The sequence below is a fragment of the Urocitellus parryii genome, chromosome 11 (assembly GCF_045843805.1).
Source record: "Urocitellus parryii isolate mUroPar1 chromosome 11, mUroPar1.hap1, whole genome shotgun sequence".
Lineage (NCBI taxonomy): Eukaryota > Metazoa > Chordata > Mammalia > Rodentia > Sciuridae > Urocitellus > Urocitellus parryii.
Window position 1 is genome coordinate 34397625 of NC_135541.1, and position 14689 is coordinate 34412313.

General features: G+C 34.2%; 1 protein-coding gene across 1 annotated transcript in view; it reads right to left on the reverse strand.

Annotated features, from left to right (window-relative positions):
• Positions 1 to 14689, reverse strand: part of Faf1 (Fas associated factor 1) — a 399930-nt gene that overhangs the window by 335986 nt on the left and 49255 nt on the right. Inside the window, exon 2 of the mRNA XM_077791122.1 lies at positions 10188 to 10256. Within this exon, the coding sequence (XP_077647248.1) occupies positions 10188 to 10256 (69 nt within the window). The remainder of the gene's footprint in view (positions 1 to 10187; positions 10257 to 14689) is intronic.

A 14689-nucleotide genomic window follows, 5' to 3' on the forward strand; every position in this document is an offset into this window, starting at 1 on the left:
GGAGACCCTGGGGGCTGCCCTTGTAGGATGATGTGTGAAGCTGTGAAGGTGAAACAGAAGCTGGAAGGAAGACCCCAAGAATTAAGACATGCCAGTAACATGGACTGTCTGTGGAGAGAAGCTGCTATCTGCAGAGAAAGCCAGGCTAAAAAAGAGTCCAAATGCACTACTATTGACAAGGCCAAAGGGACAGGGCTGCCCAAAGCCAAGTGTCCTAGATGCTGTGTGAGAAGTTACTGGTGGGGTTATATGATCTGTTTTCCTGGCCAGGTTTTGGTCTTTCTTTGGCCCCATCCCTTCCTTTCTGTGCCCTATGCCTGCCTCCTTTTTGTAATGGAAATGTTTACTCTGTCCACTGTCTATTGATTGAATAAAGGTAACTTGCTTTCTGGATTTTTACAATGGCTCATAATCAAGTTTCTCTTGAGGCTCAGAGGAGACTTCAGACTTGGACAATGCTAAAATAATTAAGACTACTAATTACTAATTACTAATACTACCTTTGAAGATAAAACTAAATGCATTTTGCACTATAAGATGGACACATTTGGGGGGCCAAGGTTGGAATGCTATGACTTGGATATGAGGTATCACCCAAAAGCTCCTGTTAATGCAGGAATATTTAGAGGAAAATGTTTGGATTATGAGAGCTGTAACCTAACCAGTTCATCTTACTTTGAATAGACTGAGTCACTGGTAACTGTAGGTAGGTGGGGCATGGCTGGAGGAGTGGAGGAGATGGATCACTGGGGGTACATCTTTCCTGTGTCTCCTTCTCCCACCCCACCCCTGTCCTTCTGGCACCCCCACTTTCTTCTCTCATTGATTTTTCGTTGCCATGAGGGTAAAAGCTTACCTCTGCAGTGCCCTTCTGCCATGAGGCTTTCACGAAGATTTCAAAGGAAAGCATGACACTTATACACCTTAGTGGCAAATTATTTAAATTCTATCAACTCACATTTTGCTTAAATGTAGTGTGTATGTGCGTGTGTGTGTGTGTGTATGTGTGTGTGTATGAGAGAGAGAGAGAGAGAGAGAGAGAGAGAGAGAGAGAGAGAGAGAGAGAGAATAATGTGTGTTTGTGTGTGTGTACCTCACCTTGGGCCTGGAGTAATGGAGTTAGCCATCTCATGTCCAAAACTGTGAGCCCCAGATAAACTTTTCCCTCCTTTAAATTGATCTTGTCAGGTATTTTGGTCACAGCAACCCAAAAGCTAAACTAACTAAAGCACAAAGCATACCTAAAGGCTAGGGGGAGGAAAAAAAAAGCATTTTCAAAAGACAAGCTAGCTTCACAAATAGACTGACATGGGATCTGCTCTTAGAACTAACTAAATCTCAGCTCATATGATTAATATGTTAATGGTTCTAGAAGAAAAAATTCACAACAGAGAAGACTAGATGGGTAATTACAACAGAGAGAAACTATGTTGAAATAAAAGACACATTAAAATAGATGAAGAACATCTTTCAGCAGATTCATTAGAATTGAGAAAATCAAGGAAGAATCAGTGAACTTGAAATTAGGTCTATAGAAATTACTTACTCAAGCTGAAACACATAGGGTAAAATACATGAGGGAAGAAATTTACAGCATCCAACAGTTATAGGAGAAAATCAAATTATTTAATATATACATAGTCAGAATCTTAGAACAGACAAAGAAAAATGCAGGAAAAAAATAACTACCATGATTTTTCAAAACCAATTGGTGGTTACATATTATATTCAGATTCATACTGCTGAAAATCAAACATAATGAGAAATGTTGTAGGAAGACAGAGGGAAGAAAAGACATGCTATACAGAGGGAAAATTTAAAAATTACAACAAATTTCTCTCAAAAAATCATGTTAGAAATGAAGAATGTAATAATTTTAAAATGCTAGAAGGATAAAACTATCAATCATAATAGCCAGTCATGGTGACACATGGCTGTAATTCCAGATCCCAGAGAGGCTGAGACTAGCAGATTGCAAGTTCAAGGCCAACCTCAGCAACTTAGTGGGACCCTAAGCAATTTAGTGAAACCCTGTCTCAAAAAGTAAAAAGTGGGGCTGGGGCTATAGTTCAGTAGCAAAGCGCTTGCCTAGTGTATGTCAAAGCGCTTGCCTAGTGTATGTCAAAGCGCTTGCCTAGTATATGTAAGGCACCAGGTTTGATCCTCAGCATCACATAAAAATAAACAAATAAAATAAAGGCATGCTATCCATCTACAAAACAAAAAAAAAAATAGAAAAGGTATGGGATGTAGCTCGGTGGTAAAGCGCCACTGGATTAAATCCACCATACACCAAATACAGATATGGATGAATCAGTATAAGCTTATCAAAAAACCCTTTCTAAAACAAATTTTTAAAAAACCCTTCTTATACATCTTAGTGGCAAATTATTTAAATTCTATCAACACACATTTTGCTTAAATGTAGTGTGTGTGCATGTGTGGGGGGGGGTGTACAGGGTGTTGTAACAGTTCAAGGAACAAGATAGAAAACACTAAGTATTGAAGACTACTGGCACAATAAGGAACACAAAATCTCAGAGACATGTATACCTAATGAGAAAAGAGGCTGTGCTATAGTTTGGATCTGGAACATCTCCAAAAGGCCCATGTATTATAAAGGCTTGGTCCAGCTTAGCATTACTGGGGAGGTGGTGAAACCTTAAAAGGTGGGGTCTAGTGGGAAATCTTCAAGTCACTTGGGGCATGCCGTTTTTAAGAGGACAATGAAGCCCCACCCCTTCATCTTTCTTTCTCTTTAGTATACTGATCAAGAGGTGGGCAGGTGTACTTCCCCCTTGCACTTCTGCCGTGAGATGTTGTCTCACCACAGGCCCAAAGCAATGGGGCCAACTAATCATGGACTAAAACCTTCCTCCAAAACTGTGAACCAAAGTAAATCTTTTTTCTTTATAAGTTGATTGCCTCTAGTATTTGTCATAGTGATGGAAAGTTTACTAACAAAGGTTATCCGGGAACAAAAGGATTAAGACTTCATGTGAGCCTTAAAAGAAGTACAAACTTTGGATGGTCAATAAGAAATAGGGGGAAAAAATCCAAAAGAGAACCATAAAAGCCAAAGTCTGGAGGCAGAAATACACATTCTCTTATTTCAGATTATAGACTAATTTCATTAGATTACAAAGTCATACATAATTCATCATTCACAATAAAGAAACAGGGTTAAAGGGCAGGCTTTCAATGTTAAGCTAAGGAGGAAACTCAGTAACACAGATATTCAAAAAACTCAAGCTAGGGATATAGTTCAGTGGTAGAGCACTTTCTGAGTATGTGTGAGGCCCTGAATTCAATCTCCCGTATCACATACATTAAAAAATAATAATAAACTGGGCTTGCTAGTGCAAGCCTATTAATCCCAGCAGCTCGGGAGCCTGAGGCAGGAGGATCTCGGGTTCAAAGCCAGCCTCGGCAATTTAGGGAGGCCCTAAGCAACCCGTGAGATCCTGTCTCTAAATGAAATATTAAAAAGAGATGGAGATGTGGCTCAGTGGTTAAGTTCTCCTGGGTTCACTCCCCGGTACGAAAAAATAAACAAATAAAGAAGCCTACAATTTAGTTCCTTGTAACTAAAGTATATATAGACAAATAGTTCACTTATAGTACCTAAGTATCTAAAGAACTAAGGGACTATTTACTATTATTTACCATGTACAGAAATTTTAAGCCTTTCTTTTTTTTTTTTACATGCTTTCTTTTGCAGGGAGAGTACCCAGGATTGGACTCGGGGGCACTCAACCACTAAGCCACATCCCCAGCCCTATTTTGCATTTTTATTTAGAGATAGGGTTTCACTGAGTTCCTTAATGCCTTGCTTTTGCTGAGGCTGGCTTTGAACTCTCCATCCTCCTGCCTCAGACTCCCAAGCCACTGGAATTACAGGAGTATGCCACCACGCCCAGCTTAAGCCTTTCTTTTTTTAATAAAATATAGTAAGTATGTGTTTAAGAAAAATTGAGTACATGCTCAATTGTACATCTAAATTAAAAAAAAACTAAAACATCAAATTAAATACAAACCAAATAAAATCCCAAAATAGTTAAATGATGAAAAATGAGAACCTGGGAAGCTATCAGTAGGAAATATATAAACTTTATATGAATATCATTGTGTATCTTGTATATTAACATTTTACTTAACTACAGAACTGTGAGTAAAATTTTTAACAAATTATATTACCACTAAATAGCATTTTTTTTAATCTGGCAACTAAAATATAAAGAATTATGAACAGGAATTTAAACTGCCATATTTTATTTTATTTTGTTATTTTCCAAGCATACTTGACTTATGCCAGTTGATCCTTAAAACCATCAAGAACTACCAAGTCATCACATTTACAGGTGTGCTAAATGACTGACTTTGCTACATCGATATTTTTTAAACCATTTCCCATAATGGAAATAAACTAGTTAAATATCATGGGGCAACTTGTTTAAAATAAACCCACTTTTAAAATCAAGCTAACTTGTAGGTCAGCAAAATTTAAAAACAAGTATCAGGTGCATCTGATTGATTAGAACAAGTTTAAAAACAAATTATTTTTTAAACTTTTCTTTTTAATAATCAACTAAATAGCATATCTACTTCTTTCAGAACCAAGATAAAATCTTTAGTTTCCCAACAGTGAACTGAAATCCTACTATTTCATTTAAGTAGTTTAGCTATATTCTAAAACAGTTTAAATAAGTAGTACTAGAATTAAAAACAAAAGTAAATACAATTGTCCCCTGGTATCTTTAGTTAATTAGTACCTTACTCCCACCCCAAGGATACCAAAATGGGCAAATCCTCAAGTACCTTATACACAAGGACACAGTATTTGCATATAACCAATGCACATTCTCCCATGTGTTTTAATAATCTCTAGATTACTTAAAATATCTAATACATACTATGTAAAAGAATATGTAAATAGATGTTACACTACAATGTTTAGGAAATATGACTAGGGAAAAAAGCATCTGAACATTCAGCACAGAAGCAATTTTTCCCCCAAATATCACCCAAGGGTCAATGGATACACAGAGATGCATAATCCATGGGCATGAAAAGCTCACAATATTTGCCACATGTTTCCAAATTGCATTTAACTCTGATTTAACCACATCATTTCCTGCTAGGTGATTAACACACCACATTTTTATTAGGTCTTAAAACCTCTGAACAGGGCTGGGGATGTGGCTCAAGTGGTGGCGCGCTTGCCTGGCATGCGTGTGACCCGGGTTGATCCTCAGCACCACATACAAACAGAGATGTTGTGTCCCCCCCAAAAAACTAAAAAATGAATATTGAGATTCATTCATATTCTCATATTCTCTCTCTCTCTCTCTCTCTCTCTCTCTCTCTCTCTCTCTCTTAAAAAAAAAACCTCTGAACATGCATTTAATAAAGGTTTTATAAATGGTGGGGGGCTGGGGTTGTGGCTCAGTGGTAGAACCTCAGTGTGAGGCACTGGGTTCGATTCTCAGCACCACATATAAATAAATAATAAAGGTCCACTGACAACTAAAAAGAATTTTTTAAAAAGAGGACAGAGATGTTTAATTCATGTAATAAGATAATTATAAAACTAGATTACATTTAAAAGGAGAGTGGTACAAAATCCAATGTGAAAATAAAGAGATAGTCAAGTTGCAGTCAAGAGAAAATTTATACACCTCAGTTTCAATTGATAACGTGACCCAATATGAGTTTAATACGTATTGGGTATTACATATTACATATTTAATACATATTAGGTATAAACATGAGAATTTCATGTTTATAACAACTTGGGGTTTCCTCTGAAAACTATAAAATGATTCTTTCATATCCACTAAATAATACTTTAAATAGCAGTAATCTTTTATTATCCTGGAGGTTTCTCCTGAGAAGCAGAACTAAGGAAAACTTTCAAATAGGTTAGGTTATATAATAAGCTTTCCTTATGGTAGAATGATATAAGCAAAAATAAAAAGGAAAAGAAATTTTAATGCGCTGCTTGGAAAAAACTGCAAACGAATATTTGTGAAAAATACTTTCTCAAAAATGCCACAATCTAAACTTTTGTTAGTAAGATACTGAAACCAACCCTACCCTATCCTATTTTTCAATTCTGTGGCTAGGTTAACCCTCATCACCTTTCCCTCAAACTTGTTTTCGAGATAAAGAAAAGTGAAATCAGTAAGAGTCAAAAGTCTTAACAGCAAATAGTTTCAAATATCCAAATGATGGAGAAGGAACAGACCTAAAACTAAGCTTGCTAATAACAAAATCAATCAAACAAGCATTTATTAAGCAACTACCAAAGACAAAATTAGTAAGAAACACAATGCCTTTCATCTGTAATCTTAAGACTTGATTTGAAAACAAAACAAATATGCTTAAGAGGACAGACATGGTGGCCCACACCTGTAATCCCAATGGCTCAGGAGGCTTAGACAGGAGGATCTGGATTCAAAGCCAGCCTCAGCAATGATGAGACTCTGTCTCTAAATCAAATACAAAATAGGGCTCAGTGGTCAAGTGCCCCTGAGTTCAATCCCTGGTATCAAAAAAAAAAAAAAAAAATACTTAGTATAAAGCAACATCATGTGACTATAGCAAAACCCCTTTAACCTAACAATGTGAAATTAGTTGTGAGTGGTAGGTGGAATAAAATAGTTCACACTGGATAGAAAAAAATTTATAATGTTTTAAATAATCTTCAACTGTTATTTTAAAGCTATGAAAATTCCTTATGGACTGCATGACCTGGGTTCAACAATCTCTTAACAGCTACTTGAGCATGGCTATCTTAGTTAACTTTTGCTGGGCCTCAGTTTCTTATCTGTAAAAATAAGCTAATACTTATCACCTCCCCATCTTTTAGAACTGCTGTGAAAATTAAAGGAAATAATCAGCTGACATGATGTTTAGCAAAAGTAGGCCTCAAGTAAAGGAGAAACAGTAGAAGGTAGGATGTCTGCCAGGTTAAAACCTGAGAAACTGAATAATTCTGTAATAATGGGATATGGTTCCTTAGGGCCATAAGAAAGGGGTGAGGGAAACAAAGAAGGCTGCAGCAAAGGAAGAAAAATTGATATGATAAAATATTCTTTCACAGCAACTTCTCTTTGTCATAGCCAGCATCTGTGTAAATATAAGCCAGTGTCTGAAGGCCATTGATGAAGGGCAGTGTTCAATGCTTGGCTGCTTTCTGATGAGGACAGAGACTTATTATTTCACTGGTTAGGCTATTCATTCATAAAACTGCAGGTGTTCTTAACACTGTATAAAACAGGAAAGCGGTGCACATTTGAGGACTTCAATAGCCACATCCTGAACAGGGTAGTGGAAGAAAGTGTTCTATGGAATTTTAGGATAATCATTAAGATATGTTTAATGAAAAGTAAAAATTGGTAGAATGAAAATGTCTCAAGGCACATCAATGAATTTTGATGTGGAACAGGTTATATGCATGATACTTTTCCTTGGTTTTAGCTCTCAGGTATATGAATTTACTATAAGATTCTATAAGTATAAAATTATCTTTGAGGACTAGAAATTCAGTAACAATTCAAAATGCACATGCTAATTTGTTTCATTTTTATCTTAGATTGGGACAAGTACTTAAAAATAAATCACTCTAATGTTTTTAACCCCAAGTGCTATTTGATAATATTTTCCAAAATCAAGTAACTCAAAAATAACTGGAGAAAACCTTACCATTCAATTATTCAACAATGTCTGGGAAAATTCTCCTTTTCAAGACTCTAGATAGACTGGGTTGAGAAAATATTCACAGTCAATATGAAATGAAAACAGGACAAATAAGAAAATTTATAAAGCAAGACAATTAAAAAGTACAGCAAAGCTTTACTGTTAATAAAAGTGGATATATGCAGAGGAAAGTCAACTAGGAGGTGCATTTTGAAAGAAAGCCAAAGTAAAAAGTTCTGAAAGATAGTCTGAGGTTTTTGCTTGGCCCACTATGATGTAAAATCAAAACCTTCAAAACGCAGATCAACAGGAAAGAGATAAGAAAGAACTACTCCCCCAAATGACAATTCCCACATCAAAGAGTTATCCCAGCCTACAATTGTCTTTTTCTATATCATTTATCTATCCCATTATTATCATGCAAGAATGACTTGATGGGCTTTTTAACCTCCCAAATAATTTTCATCAGTCTCCTCAAAAACACTTGCAAAATATATAAACTAAATCAAGTAATGCACATGCTAATGTTAAAGGAGTCTGAAGACAGAAGCTAGGGGATATTATTCCAAATAAATTGCTGCCCCTTCCATCCATCCCATACAAAAAAATCATGAGGCTGTCACCTAATATCATGCTCTGTTGGAATACAGTACAGTGGTTAAAAGCACGGATTTGGGACTAGGATATACAAATGATTTAAAATTTTCCCAAGAGCCAAAAAAAATAAGGAAGCAATGATTTGATGTACACATTTGGCAGAAATTTAAATTAGTGAAACCATCCTGGAAGTCCATTTGGCTTTAAGTATCCAAGATTCTAAAAATATGCATAAGTTGACCTAGAAATTCAATTATGAATTGAATTTATACAGTTCCTTCTAGAAAAATGAAGATTAAATATACAATATGTACATATAAGAATATTCTCTAAAAAAATGTTCACAATAACAAACTATTATAAAAATCTTAAAATGTTCGATAGCATAAGAATGGTTGGTAATTATGCTACAATCAAAACATGAAATGCTATGCAAATTTTTTAAATGAGAAACAGTCATATTTAGACAGAAAAATATTCATGAAGTACTGTGAAGTAAAAATGTAGATTATAAAATAATCTCATTTGCATATCAAAAATGTGAAACAAGTATCTGAGTAATGAGATTAAATACAATTTCAGATTAAGTATCTCTTATTTTGAAATGCTTACAACCAGAAATATTTTCAGATTTCAAATCTTTGAAAACTTGCCTAAACTTTATACTTGAATATCCCCACATCAAAAATCTGAAGTCTGCCAGACCCAGTGGTGCATGCCTGTAATTCCAAAAGTTCCAGAGCCTGAGGCAGGAGGATCATGAGTTCCAAGTCAGTCTCAGCAATGGTGAGGTGCAAAGAAACTCAGTGAGACCTTGTCTCTAAATAAAATACAAAATAGGGCTGGGGATGTGGCTCAGTGGTCAAGTGCTCTGAGTTCAATCCCCAGTACCAAAAAAACAGAAAAGAAAAGAAAAATCTGAAGTACAAAGTGCTCCAAAATTCAAAACTTTTTATATTGTTTTACTCCAAAAGATTTGGGAGGATTTCAGATATAGGGATTTTGGATTAGGAATGCTCAGCCTGTGATATTTTCTTCTCTGTAAATTTTTTGTATCTTCTCACTTCATTACAATGAGCATTATTACTTTTTACAATCTGAAAAAAATTTTTACATTCAGTAAAAAAGTAATAATGGTAGATCCACACTAAGCATATAGGTAATAACTACAAACTTTGTAAGTCCATGAAATATACAAATATATATGTACATATTTATCTGTAAATATACATCTCAAGTTTTGATTTTTTGAAAATTAGTAGTTCTTCAAAATTGTAATTTCAACTTTCTTCAGCCCTTCAAAGGCATAAAGGGACATTTGTGTCATCCTAAAGTAAACAGTACTGAATGCTCCAATTCAATTTATTTTTAGTTTGCGCTGCAGTTGGTGGTGTGATATACCTTCCCTTTTGAGTTCTGCCTGCCTCCAGAAAAAAAGGCTAAACTAAACCACCTCTATAAAAAACTGCCTGCAGTTCATAAGGAAACCACGCAGAAAGCCTCTTCTTTAATAATTTAGAGTGGAGTAATTATTAGTGAGACCCCAAGAAGTAAAGGAAAAACATCAAATAGAGTTACTCAGACATTCAGGCAAGTCTGACTTTTCATTCCTTCCAGAAATCTCCACTAAAACACTACAGGGGAAGATGAAACAAAATATACAATATGATAACAACTTTAAAAAAATCACAATTATCTAAGAATTCAAACTAATTTAGTAATTTAATACTGAACTAAAAATGACTACATAGTAAAAATATGATAATTAGATTCTACTTATTCAGATAAGTCATGGAGTATGGTATGCTGAACCATATACAAAGAATGGTAAAGACACGCAAAAATTCATAAAATTTGAATACAGGTCAGAAAATTTTAAAAGTACTTACCACTAAGTCCCAATTATTTTGTTCAAGCAATGTAATAGCTTCATCAATGTTTTCAATGCCAGTACATGCCTAAAAATCAAGAAAATAAGCATTTAAATATAATTTTAGAAATGGGGAGGTTAATTAGATTTTAAAAAGCAAATGGCATACATAATATGTAATTGAAGCTCAAGAAAATATATAAAGCCAAGAAACTAAATGGGTAATACTTCTGAACACTCTATGCATACAGTTTGAAAACTATAGATTGCAAAGTAAATTTAGATCATACTAAAAGAAAAGAAAATTAAGATAATAACATATGCTTAAGTATTGAGGATTTGGAGCTCAGTAGAATCTCTAGATCTCTAATTGCTAGGAACAATTTTATGTAAATAACGGAACTCAAGCAAAAACACAATTAATATAAAACTTAACTCAAAACAAGTAACAGACCTAAACTATAACCTAAATCTATAAAACTTCTAAGACCTGTGCTGTCTGATTCAGCAGCCATCAGACACTTGTGACTTCTGAGTCCTTAAAAACTAGCTCAACTAAGTTAAGACATGCTATAAGTATAAAATACACATGGGTAGAATTTAGTATATAAATCCTAAATGTACCAAGTGATGTAGTGCGTGCTAGTAATCTAGCAATTTGTGAAGCTGAGGCAAGAGGATCCTAAGTTCAAGACAGCCTCCGCAACTGAGTTAGGCTCTAACTGTTAACATTAAAATTAATTCGAAGTACAACTTCTCTTTAATTTGTATCACATTTAGACCAAAGTGAAAAAAAAATGCTTTGTTTAACAAGTTTAAGTCAGGGGCCATCTGTAGTTACCCTTCACAGTGTTCTTTATTTCTTTGTATAATTTCAAGTTTCTAAGTAGTGCCCTTTCATTTCCTCCAGTAGATTCCTTTTAGCATTTCTAATAGGGTAGATCTAATAATAGTCACAACCTCTCTAACCTTTAGTATCTGGGAATGTCAATTTCTCTTTCAATTTTTACAGACAGTGCTTTACTTCATGTTTGGTTGGTTTTTGTTTTGTTTTCTCCAGCAAACTAAATATGTCATCTCCTTGTCTTTTGGACTGTACAGTTTTTGATGAGAAATTGACTATGAAATCTTATTAGTGATCATTTTTATATCCACATGACAATTCATGAGAAATGGCTTGTTAAATGATATTGTCATTGTGTAAACATTATAGTGTATACAGATCTAGAGATGGTGTAGGCCAGACACTTGATGTAATCAAATGACACGACAATGTACCTGGGAATACTGTTTTGTAGTAAACTTTTCTTTTGACAGTAGAAGGAATACATGCTGATGATAAAAAGGATCTCATAGTGGATGCATAAACTAGTAATACTGGTCATTTATTATCATTATCAAGTATTATGTCCTGTACACAAATTGTGTCATACTTTTATACGACTGACAACATAGTAGGTTTGTTGACACCAACATCACACAAATGCTGTGGTGTTACTAGGCAACAGGCATTTTTCAGCTCTGTTGTAATTTCATGGTACCACCATTGTATGTGCATTCTCTTGTTTACCAGAGTAAACATGGTACACAACTATATAAAAATCACTACTTGCGGTTACCAAGATACTTTCTGGGAACTGGAAATGTACTTCAGTGGCAAAGATGTGCTTAGTGTGAGTGAGACCCCAGATTTGATCCCCAGAACTACCAAAAAAAAAAAAAAGAAGAAGAAGAAAAGGAAAAAATTTCTTTTTAGCTCTTGATAGTTTGATTATAATGTGTCTTGATATAGATATCTTTGTGTTTATCTTTCTTGAAACCTATTGAACTTCACGAAGATGTAGAGTCTTAGCTTTTATCATATTTGGGAAGTTTTTAACCATTATTTATTCTTTTGTAAAAAGATTGTTTGTGGCACTGAGGATTGAACCCAGAGATGCTTTACCACTGAGCTATCTCCGCAGCCCTTTGTCTTTTTTTATTTTAAGACAGGATCTTGGGGTTGGGGATGTGGCTCAATCAGTAGCGCGTTCATCTGGCATGCGTGCAACCCAGGTTCGATCCTCAGCACCACATACAAATAAAGATGCTGTGTCCGCCGAAAACTAAAAAAAAATAAAATAAAATATTAAAATTCTCTCTGTCTCTCTCTCTCTTTTAAAAAAAAAAAAAAACAGGATCTTATTCAGTTGTTTAGGGCCTCAACATTGCTGAGGCCAGCCTAGAACTTGTAATCCTACTGCCTCAACCTCCCAAGCCTCTGGTATTAGAGGCATGCACCAATGTTGATGGTCAGCCATTATTTATTCTTTAAATATTCTTTCTGCCCCCTTCTCTCTTTCCTCTGCATTATATTCTCATTATATTCCCACTGCATATATATTGTTATGCTTTTCTTGGCTAGAGATGTGCAGTACCATACTACTGTGATCCTGGGCAACAGCAGTGAGACATAGCCCTCAATTACACCATCACAAGGGTGAACAACTGATACTCAAAAATGTACTATGTTAAGGAGCTATGATGTTCAACAAGGTAGTTGTATTAAATGCATTTTCAACTTATAATACTTTCAATTATGAAAGGTTTAATGGTATATTAACACATCATCACTTTAAGAGCATCTGTACATAAATAAATACAAAAGTCAGTATCATTGTACTTTTGTTTTTTAAGTCCTTTTTTCTTTTTATATGATTTAACAGAAAAATACATAAACAAATATAAATCTGTAATAGTGACCATATAATGTACAAAGATGTAAGTGCTGACAAGAACATGAAGTGGAAATGATGGGTTTTAGAGGAGCAGAGGTTTTGTATACTACTGGATCTAAATTGATGCTAATTCAAAATACATTCATAATTAAAGAGATTTGTAATCTCAAGAGTGACCTATAATAACTTTTTAAATAGACACAAAAATGAAGTGAAGTAAAAAAAATATGAGCTATAAACACAAAATAAAGCAATAATAAAAGAATTGAGGAAGAAAAGATGTTGACACATTTGTCCATGACACATTTTCAGAACAGCAAATGACAGAAATGCTTCCATAAGTAATTGTTGTAAGTATAAACAAATTAAACTCTTCAAATAAAAGGTGAAGATGAATAGAATGAATAAAAAGACATAATCCAACTATATACTGCTTACAAGAGATGTGCTTCAGATCAAAGAGAGAAATAAGCTGAAAGAAAAAGGATGAAAAATGTTATTCCATGCAATTAGTTATCTAAAGAGAGCTTAGTGGCTACACTAACATAGATGAAACAGACTCTGGGTCAAAATAATTCGAACAAGAGGAAAAAAAAGCATATTATATACTGGTAAAAAGGACAATGCATCAAGAAGATGTAAATATGATAAACATATACATATCTAGTAGCAGAGCCCCCAAAATATATGAAGTAAAGAGCTGAAAGAACTAAAAAGAGAAATAGTTCTACAATAATAGGTGGGCACTTCAACATGACACTCTCATGAACAGAATAACTAGAAAGAAGATCATTAAGAAAATAGGAGACTTGAAAAACACCATAAGAACTAGACATTAACAGACATATACAGAACACTCAACTCCAAAAACAATAGGAATAAATATTTTTCATAAGTACACATGGAACATTCTCCAGGATAAAGGTTAGTTAGAACACAAATCAAATCTCAAGAAATCTTAAAAGACAAATCAAAAAGACTCAAATTATTAAAATGAGAATAAGAATATGAATAATGACCTTATAGAAATAAAAATATGAAAAAGCATACCATGAACAAGTACATGTCAACAAATTAGAAAACCTAGATAAAATTTAAAAATTCTTAGAAACTAACTACCAAAACTGCAGAAGAAAAAGGAAATTTGAAACTATCTACAAATAAAGGGACAACATCAGTAATCAAGACTTCCAACAAAGAAAAAACCAGGAATACATGGCCTCATTTGTGGTGGTTCAATATATAATAATGATTATTACATTAACAGAATGAAAAGAGAAAAAAGACCATAATAGCTAAAAGCACACCAAAAAACATTATGCGATAAAAAATAAAGGCTTTCATTATAAAAATGTTAAACTACAAAGAAACTTCCTTAGCATTAAAGACATTTATTTTTAAAAAAACAGAACACTATACTCAAATTATGAAAAATTAAATCCTTTGCCTTAAGATCAGGAATAAAATAAGGGTGGGTCCTTTTACCACTTCTATTGTTTTGTTTTGTTTTGTTTTTGTGGTGCTGGGGATTAAACCCAAGGCCATGTGCATGTGAGGCAAGCACTCTAGCAACTGAGCTATATCCCCCCAGCCCCTTTTGCCACTTCTATGCAACAGAATAATGAAACTTCCTGGAAAAAGCAAGAAAGGCAAGAAAAAGAACACACTGAAGCTGAAATAGAATAAGCAAAACTATATAAAAATTCTTAGGTACAGAAAATCTTTAAAAATTCTCACACATAAACACACACACACACACACACACACACACACACACACAAAACCAGTGCCAATAAATTCAGTG